The sequence below is a fragment of the Echinococcus granulosus genome, assembly GCF_000524195.1.
Source record: "Echinococcus granulosus chromosome Unknown EG_S00089, whole genome shotgun sequence".
Lineage (NCBI taxonomy): Eukaryota > Metazoa > Platyhelminthes > Cestoda > Cyclophyllidea > Taeniidae > Echinococcus > Echinococcus granulosus.
The window spans coordinates 133,250-143,588 of record NW_020170469.1 but is presented as its reverse complement, the minus strand read 5'-3'; the positions used below and the strand labels follow the sequence as shown (position 1 = coordinate 143,588).

General features: G+C 36.9%; 1 protein-coding gene across 1 annotated transcript; it reads right to left on the bottom strand. All coding sequences in view use genetic code 11, as the record gives it.

The window, feature by feature from the left end:
- Window positions 1–6,690: 6,690 nt before the first annotated feature.
- Window positions 6,691–10,067, bottom strand: EGR_07872 (Protein quiver; the record flags this gene model as incomplete). The annotated part of the gene is made up of 3 exons (XM_024497121.1): window positions 6,691–6,902; window positions 7,134–7,286; window positions 9,893–10,067. 3 exons carry the CDS (start codon window positions 10,065–10,067, stop codon window positions 6,691–6,693), a joined length of 540 nt encoding a protein of 179 aa, XP_024348458.1.
- Window positions 10,068–10,339: the final 272 nt, after the last annotated feature.

Sequence of the window (10,339 nt, the reverse complement as noted above, 5' to 3'; positions counted from 1 at the left end):
AACTCCTTTTGAGCCTCATCCGTAGTGGTCTTCTTGGTCATCCTCCCGCGCCGATCATCACAATACAGTCGTTGTAGGAAAGGCATCCGCATAGAATCTACGTGCAACTAGAAAGGTACTTGACTAGAACGTTACTGATCGTTTTTGACAATTGTGCAGGATCTGAAGTTTCATTCTGCTTAAAAAGCTTTTTTTAATAGTGATCGGAGTTCAAAATAGCTTCTTAGAATAAAGTTTGGCATCTATTCTCAGCTTAGTTGCATCTACCGGGGTTTAGTCCAACTATTGGAGATGTAAAGAAGACATTGCGTGTCCACTTAATTGACATCCTCACACAGGTAGAGCAGACAGCTCCGTACCAAACTAGTAAAGCCAGTGCCGCATTGTTTACTAATAGCGGTCCTACAGAGCTCGAGACTAGGATAGCTGTCAAATTTGAACGTCATTCGCACCCTTTCTGTTGGGGCTTGTCACGGATTCTCCTATTCTCAGCCTAGCTCCATCTTCCACTAGGGTGAAGTTTAGTATTTTGCAATAGGGACCAGAATAGTTGTCATCTAGGACTGGATTTACTTCTGACTGCTACCACTGTCGCACTCTGTGGCTTTTCAGCGTACAAAAGAGCTGAAAGGATGCTGGCATGGCTCAGGGGTTATGTCGCTTGGTGAAAACGCGAAGGCAGGACCTTGTGTGCCCGAGTAACTAGAATGAAGAATTAAACAAGCAGTTAAAGCGTCACAGTTGCCGCTTGCAGAAAAACAATAACAAGCTTAAGTGGAACTAATGTTTGGGCGTTTTATCAACTACTCATACGCACATTGATCGCGAGACAATGAATGTCTTTCTAAGGGAAATATAAAGATTTTATGACCATTTTTAAGTAGGACCTACCCGAATTAAAGTCTACAAATGGCGCCACTCTGAAGTCCTAACTTTTATTCATATTAAAAAGCAAAATTACTGTGGTGTCTGCGCTAGAGAATAAAAAGTCGTAAAAATTGAAAGAGTTTCTAATCAATTTAGCCCAAAATAATTTTAAAGTAGGAACCTGAGCAATTTAATGAAGTTCAGTTTGTGATATAGCCAAATTTCAGGTTAATTGTAGATAGAATTTTAAAAACCCTTGAAAAGCCTCTCAAACCAGAAGGTTTACTTTTAAAATACAAAAGCTTATTTGTTTAGTAGATAATGATGCGTATTCCTCCTTGTTGGAGGAATGATTGTCGTGTTTTTTATTTTTTGCAGAACATATGCAATACTTGGATTATTATTTAACTATTGCTATTGGTTTTATTAGCACTTAAAGCTTGGTAAATTAATTATTTTTTGCATGTGGTGGAAATGAGGATAATTCGGCTCATTTCATGCAATACTTCGTGTAAATTTTTCACGTGAATCTTTTTCAATTTTTTATTAGGTAAACATCATGGTTGGTGGGTCATGGTGCATTTTGGCCAAATAATTTACCTAGGCTATACTCGGCCGGACGAGGGGCAAGTGAGCCAAACGGGACTTCCAATTTCTTTAGCGTAAAGAGAGACATTACAATAAAGACACTAACTATACAAGTAACTGATGCATGCTGTCAAAAACAGCTAAGAACGTGTTTTTCATTTGTTCAGACACCAATAATCAAAACATCAAGCCAAAGTACTTGCATGTGCTGGCAGTAACTTGGGATGATTAACAAAGACCCTGGTGATTGATGGTGCAAAGCCTGCAGATGGATATATATATATACATAAAACTCCAAACTTTGCCGCGTGGTACTGTGACACATTTAGGTAGAGAGTGTACATTTTTGACGGTGTAAACTTTCTGAAGACAGCCGCACCATTGCTAGTGACAGTCCTGGCTGCAGTAATTCTTAGTACGCAGAACAGCGGTCATGCCTGAGAATATTCAGCTGCAGCGTAAAGTACTTAATCCAGGATCAACAACACTAAAAGGGGTTTGAGACAAATCTATTTTTGGCAACAATGCATGCAGCCAGTGTCAAAAATCTAGAGCACCCTGCTTACTGGAAAGCATAGACTGCCCATAGAAGGAATGTTTTTATGCCAAAGCCTTCCAGGTGCTAGCTTAAAGCTCGCACAAATACAAAGTGGGGTAAGAGACAAAGTCAGGAAAAAGAAATCAATGAATTTTTCACAGTCCTATGATAGAGTTCAAGTAAGTGCTTACTATGGGTACGTTAACGGTCTGAATCGCAACATTAGGTTCTTCACGAACTGTTACTTAAGTAAATATACAGCTGCATTTATATTGGCCATAACATCTCCTGATTTTGAAGATACAGAAGGAGGTGGCAAGCATTTCGGTTGCAGATCAGATCTTTGTTAATGTTCATATTCAGAGTGAAACGTCTCTCACCCATAAAGGAAATACTGAGCGGCTTATTTTAATGTGTACCTCCTTGATTGTTTGTTTGACTATTCGTTTTGTATACGTAATCACTGGAGGGTATTATACCTTCCTTCATCCTCAGGAAAGGCTCAGTGCGCCATATTGGTGACAGCGGAATGCGGAATCGTTTCCAATGGACAGTTATCCCGATTTTTATTACTGACTGCTAAAAATTAATGTAATGGAGGATGACAATATGCTGTGGATGGGAGTATTTGTGGTAACTAATGGGAGCACTTTGAAGGACCTCTACCTACCCTTGTTCCGCAGGAATGCTATTACCCACTGAAGCAACACTAGCTGTAAACCATTTAGGTTCTAATGAGAAATGGCAACAATTTTTTAATGTTGGTATGAAGAATGAACTCATACGAGCCTTCCGGGAGTGGGGAGAGCTCAGAGAAAAGGAGAAAACAAAAGCTAAAAAGGGGTCATGCTGAATTATACAAAAAAGAATGCTGGCATAGATAGGGTCACAAAGGCCGAGCCACCAACTGGGAGTACAAAGGTCATGCTCTTTGGTGCTCACGTAGCTGAAACGAAGTTATAAACAAGCAATCATAGTATCACAGTTGATGCTTGCAAAATTTGAGTCAGAAACAATTAATCTTGCAAAGATATTCAAAATTACGAATTCATGTAACGCATTAGATAGTGCATATGTTCACATTATAAAGGAAAATTGGCTCATGAATTCTTTTATTATTCCAAACAACCTAATTTATTCCATTTGCTCACTTTCTCAGATCAAAATATGATACAAGTGTGGGGTAGTTGACAGATCATAAATTGTCATGTATCATTTAACATTAATTTAATTTATTTACAAAACCCTACTTCATTATTTAAAAATTGTACCATAACACCATTATCTAACATGAAATACTTCGAATTGGTTAAAAATTAGATACAGAAGTAAAATTAACATAAAAGAGCAGCTCATAAATCAAAATAAACCATTGCCATTTACTGTCGCCGTGGACTTATTACAAGTGTATAAGGCAATTGTATCTATTTAAAGGTACTTCACCCTCGGTTTCTGCCCATCTGTTGCCGGAAGTAATGGTTCTGCACTGATCGACGATTAGCTTAAGAAGGAATCTGATCCAAATGTCCACCCTGGTGGACCCAATGTTGCGTACTTATCGTAAAGTAGACGGTATATAGTTGTTGCCCTTGTACATGGAAGGTTAAAAGATCCTCTATTGCAAGTGTACCTGATTTTCAAGATTTGCATTTGTAAGGAATTGTACTCAAAAGCAGAGTCAACTTGTAAAACAAGCACAATCAAGTTGCGTAGCTTATGACCTGGGATTACTTTCCTTCTCCGTTTTTTTTACTCACTCACATATTGATGACTTGAACGACGTAAGTTCAGGTATATTACTCGTATATATGTTATTTACAGGATCCGAGATTGGGACAATTAAAAAATCGGATGCGATCTCAATAGCCCTTCTGGTACGCGTTAGTCCACACCAACCTCATGACTGAGCGAAAGGTACCGGTTTCCAAAGGGGAAGTGAACTCTGACCCAGCCATAAACTCCGGTAAGCTGCATACATCCTTTATGTTCCACAAATGTAAGGTAGCCGCATTCACTCAATTAACTTGATCGAAAGGTCTGAAGCAGAAGCTGGGTGGAAGAAACACTGTACCTGCTCCAACTGATACGCCAAGGTAAAACACGTTGAAATTTTCCGGTTCGCACAAAATTAAATCACCAATATGACCTATCAATAAGCCTAACATCTTCTAGAATTTAAAGTAAATCAGGGAAATCACACCTAGGAAGGTTATAAAATATAACAGCTGGACTTCTTAGTGTTTTAATTAATTAAAGACCTTTTACAGGCGAAACCTGTATAAATTTCCCTCTTCATTTGCGAAGGAAACACATCCACGACAAATTATTTTTTATCTACCATTTTATGCATAACTTATTCCAACTCTCACTACTTTCATTCATTTAGTCCCTCAGTGCGTACCTTTGCTGTAAATAGACGCAAGATAACAGAATTGTATTGCCTCCTTGAAAGGACTCTGATTTGGTGCCAAGATAAGCGCATTTGAAAAAGATATGTCCCTATAGAAGAAAATACTTGGATTTCGGGGCACAGACCTAATAAATTATCAATAAATAAAGGAAGAACTTCGTTAAATAACAAACAACGCAGAAGAATAAAATAATAAAATAAAAATAATAAACCCTTAAATAGGGTAATTTTATGCTCCTTCCTAGCATAAGTTTTAATAGGTCATCAATTAATTTTCTTGATGGTTAGAAAAACGTGAGACACGTTTTTAAGCGTGAAACCAGCCAAATCCATTTGTACTTCGTCAGCGACAAAAAATAACCTTTTAAGACTTTCCGCCTCTTTTCCCTATCAAACAAAATTTTGCAAGTGACCTTGCATGATATTGCATTTTCACCTACAATTTCAAAGGAACTCAGGAAGTTACAGACATGCTGTTAAACGTCCCTGGTTGTGCAACAACTGTCGCCACCTCCGGTTCAAGGATCCTGATCTTGTTAAGTAGTATCTCTTATCTGCTTGAAGATATTTTGAAAAGGCGGCTTCTCTAACACTAATGAATATTGAAACTTGGATGTCTGAAGTGGCGCCTAACGAGTCTATTTTGTCCAAAATAGCCTTTTCTTCACATCAAAACTAGAGTTATAAGACCAGAATGCCAATTAAATGCCCAAACTAGTCCGATATTAAATCCTGGGTATAGCTATAGGCATGGGTACTAGAATGTGCCTTCCTTTTTAGCCTTGTGCGACAGTAAACAATTCAGGACAAAGTGGGACGATTGGCCATATTTAGTGGCACCGGCAATGAATCTCTACCTTTTGACAATTGTTGAATCTAAAAATTTGAATGTAGAGAAAAATTTTAGTCAGTAAAATGGCACATCTAAATTTAAAATGACTCTACTTTGACAACCAAAGTTTTTTTGTGTTGTAAAATAAGCAAACTTTAGCCCCTCACCTAGTATGATAAGTTCACACACAAAAGCGAACAATAATACATAATGCATTGTCTTATAAAATATGAAGGCAAGTATTTCTTCATTTGTTAATTGTAAGCTTTAAATAATTGTCAGCAGTTTTTAATGCTGAGAATTCAGCCATTAAATACTGAAGTTATTATGAAACCACTTGGCAACCTGCGCAGTCGTTGGCATGTCCTGGTACATTTTGTTACGAGGGCCACAAAAACTAGGGTTTTTATTATCCCCTCAAAATAAAAGTACATAACAAAAGTCTAATAAACCTTTCCCAAAGCACATTTAATTTAATTAATTTTTTAGTCACCAAATCATGTCATGGCTAGGTTTTTTGTACCTGGTCTAGAGTCTAGTGGTAAAAGGCTGCCTTATTGAAAAATCCTCTTTTTAAAGTTAGCAATGGCAGCACTTCAAGGGGAATGCATTATTTATATTTCTGACTAAATGTGGGGTCTTTGAAAATTGTATTGAGTAAATGTAATAATATCTGAAGTAGTGTTCGTTCTCCATGACTGATATGATTCATGTATTCATTTAAAAAACTGAACTTGAAATCAAGAATGATCAAGCAATCATGCTCAGAGGCCACTAGGTAGATGATTTCGCACTAAAATTTAGACATAGTCTTTTCAAGGAATGCAATGATTAAAATATTACACTTTTTGTAGAGAGCAGCAATATTAAATAGTCTATGAATTATAATCAATTAAATAAAATGATAATTTTCGGTTTGGCTACATTTGCATCTTTAACAAGTATTGGGGTCCATTTTTACGAAGATTGTGATATTATGGAAAATGTATGTGAAATGAATTCAGTAAAACATTTGTCAAATATGTTACACTACGAGGAAATGATGCTCAATTTTAAGATTATCCACATGGACTGGGTTGTAACTGCCATCTCAGTGGTATGAATGTTTTTCCCATGTCAACAGTTCATCTTTCATCTTTTCACTTTGACTGAAAGCGCAGCAATGCAGTGTTCTTTCCTTAAAAAGGTTTTTTAGTTAATCAGCCTTAAATATCTGTGTTTGTAGAGATAATTATAATTCCACTTTAATACGCTTACCTTGTAATGGTAGTACGTTTAGAAGACAGTATTTAAATAAAAATTCAAACATCATGTGATCACCCTTTTTATTATGTCATTATAAATTAGACTTTGGAGTCAATTTCTTAACTTGTATATGAAAATAAAAGTTGCATAAATATACATTCTTCGACTTTGCGAAGGGAGGAGATGGGAGAAATTTGAGCGATGGGGAGTCTAGCAAGGGACAAGTGTGACTAAAAGAGGGAGGAGACTTATGAACATAAGAGCCGAGTTGGAGGCGAGAGCAGAATTGCATTTGGGACGATTGCAGAAACACAAACGTCGATTCGTGGTGTACGATTCCTGGAAACACACCGGAGAGATTTGGAACCGAACATTAAGGTTACTTGAACACGTTCGTATGTAGAGATCACCGTGACTTACATCTAAGTCAGAAGGTAGGGTTGTGGAGGTTATCGAACTTGTAAAATGAATGTTTATTTCAGTTCAAAGATACCCATTCAACAATCACTCTTTGATAGTATTTTTTTAAAATTGGTTATTTGGTGTAGCCACACATCCCAAGGTAGCATTAGGATAGCATTGCTTACATGTTTAATAAGTCCCTTTTGCAGATGTAAATTAATTTTGCAAGGATAAAGATTACAAATACCTACCATCATTGTTTAGTGGGGCTCGAATCCACTTAACGCAGTAACCATTGCACATTTTGTAGGGAATTTCGTTGAAATGGAGGAGTGTCCGATTAAAGGGATCTTGACAGTAGGGCTCTCTATCAGATCGGCACTCGACACAGAGGATACTTTGTACTAAAATATAGGCGATTTATTTCCACTTGTAAGAATCCACGATTTGGTTAGCCAGGATATTGTTAGATACGGGTAAAGGATTAATCAAGCAGAAGTAAAAGTTCATTACGATTAGTGGGGAAGACTGTGTTGTCTCAGGATAGTTACAGTGAGCCTGATTCATTATGATGAGTATGTAGTAACAGAACTCCAAAATAAGTTACTTTAATCTACAACAATAGACCCAAAAGTGGTTTAATACCTCAAACTTGTTAAATAACAATGAGATTTGATTGGAATCCTCCATAACCTAGGCAAAATGGCAACTTTAATTGCGTAGCCGTATCACGTGCCAAAAACCACTGGGTAAGTGCAGAAAATGAAAGGGATACAATTTTGGAGCTGTCATTCTATTAAAAAATTGCAGTTTTTTGAAGAGTAAGTCAAGAATTTTCTATTTAATTACAGTTACAATTCCCAAATTCGGATGCCATAAAGGAATATGTATCATGTAAAAGTATTCAATAGTAATAATTGTCATAGCAATTTCACGACGCGTATTTTTAATGATTACGGGCCTTCAACGATGAGAATTATTAAATATAATTTTGGGGTTTATTTAAACGTCTCAAAACAAAGACTGAGAAGAAAATAGGGGAGCGAAGGATTTATATGTAATAATAAACAATACTCCTTCTCATGGCACCAACACACAAATTCGAACGACGTGGTCAAATTATAAGCGAAGGGAGTGTAACGTGATAAGGCGTTATTAGCTTGACCCACAATGACGTCAAGACTACAAATAGAGAGCAGTTTTGAGTTCTAAAAGAATTTGATTTGCATTTTCAACCTTTAGTGGATAAATTGTTCGTCTTTTAATAAAAAGAGGCTTTGAGGCAAACCACAAAGAGCAAGTACTTCCAATTCACACCGAAATTACCACCGCTATACAATAGCTTCAGATTGTGATGCCTTGATCATTTGTTCATATCTTTGATATGGTGTTGTGCACACTTAGAGCTCCGCCTTTGTACTTCCACAGGGCGTTATATCCTCCTGGCCACGCCACTAGCCTCTCAGCCCCCTCCACGTCGGTAATACTTATTCTGCCTTCTTTAACCTTCAAACAAGTCTCAGGGCGCTATACTAGTCTTACTAAGCACAAATTACCAAAACTGTAAGAAAAAAGATTCCGCAAGTTTTACTATTATTTGTGAATTCAGGATGCAAGATAAGATATTCAACGTTGGCGGAAAGATCTTTTTTCTCTCATTTCACGCGTTAGAATGGGGCTGCCCACGACAGCAATACATTTTGACCTTCAAAGCTCAAAATCCTATAGCCGATTTGATCACTTCCATCAATGCACCGCTACACTGGAATACTGAAATTACTTTAATTAATGAGTGAGTAGTGAGCTGACTGTGGATAAAACTGTAGTGTTTTCCAAACTTGTGGTACTTTGCTGCAATGGTAATTAGAGTACAATGATTTTGTGAATAGAACAGAAAAGTTTGATTATTTTTAGTGGAGATGCAAAGGTGTAAATGCATTTTTTTCACCAGTTTGGGTAATTTATTTTTTAGTGGCGTAAAACATTTGGGCATAAAAACCACGACGGCTTAAAGAAAACTGTTGATGAATTATGCAAAATCTTTGACATTTTTTCTTTTTGAAACATGTGGCGGATAGGTTAAAAACCTAAGTCGCTACAAAGCAATTTCATTGCCTTTCAGATCAGGTAAAAGATATGCTTTGCGGTGTTGCGCTTGATTCATCGCAGCAAAAACGTTTGTTTTATGCCTAAGCAAAGTTAACGACAGACATTCATTCTTTCATTATATGCTCATGAAAAGCCCTTTTTATTCTCCATTCCCTGCCAAAAGCGGAAATGGCTTTTCTCTCAGGTAAAATATTATGATTTATTCTTCAATATTAAGGCCTTCGTGATTAAAATGTAGTGTTCTCCAGAAGACATAACCTATTCCTAAAATGTCATAATAATATTTGAAACACTGTCACTCTACCCAATGCATGCGTTAACGAAACCATACGATGCACCTTTGTGGCAGGGCGAACGATGACCTGTCAGTACTTTTGGGTGGTGCAGATGTTTACTCGATATTACCTGGTATAGTATGCTGCCATTAGGGCATCAAGCACCAGATTATGTAAAAACTTTTATTTAAATATGATTTTTTCAGGCGAACCCAATTTTTTGCAATTTTAGAACTGGAATTAGACATCGAACCATTTTTAGTAACTCATCATGTTTATAGCATCAAAAGTAGAGATCATATAAAGATACTTTTAAGTATTTTGACGCCTAGGGAGGCTAGAGGAATAATGAAGAAAGTGCAATTTTCTACATTACATCTTAAGTAATCCCAGGCAAATGTGGGTGGTGCACAGTTGTCCAATGCACAAAATTAGGAAACCTTTTATCTTGACGGAGAAATGACCTTAACGTGGATGTGGTAAAATACCACTTCAAAGTAAACTTCAAAACCAATCAAAAACTCTAGGATGATTCAGCTAGCGATTCTATAAACTAATGAACGGGTAGTTTTTGTACTTTACGGGATTCGATAATTCAGATTTAAGTGTAGCAAAAATTGGCTTACCAGGGCAAATGGAATCGGGATCGGTAGCGTGGGCACTCGGAATGGAGGCAGCGCCTAATCCAAAAGGTTGATGAAATTGGTACACCTCCATTTTGGCACTACGTTCATTCTCTCTACATACAGATTCATTGATGGCGACTCTGATGCTGGGGGTTTGTATGTTGATCACATCCATTGGTGGTGATATCATAAGTGAAAACAGAACTCCATATAGTAATAAAAGCTGTGACCACCGCATTGGCATTAAAACCTTCTAAAAAGAACATATTGATCACTTAACTCAGTTTATGGATTTGCATAAAGTATTTTAATGCTTTTAGCTGTGATGTGTTGATTTTTCCTGATCTCATTCAACCTATTTGGATGGAACACTTGAGATTACATTATATTTACCTCCTTTCTTATCAGATTGGCTTATTTAAAGAGGCAAAACGACTTAACTCAATT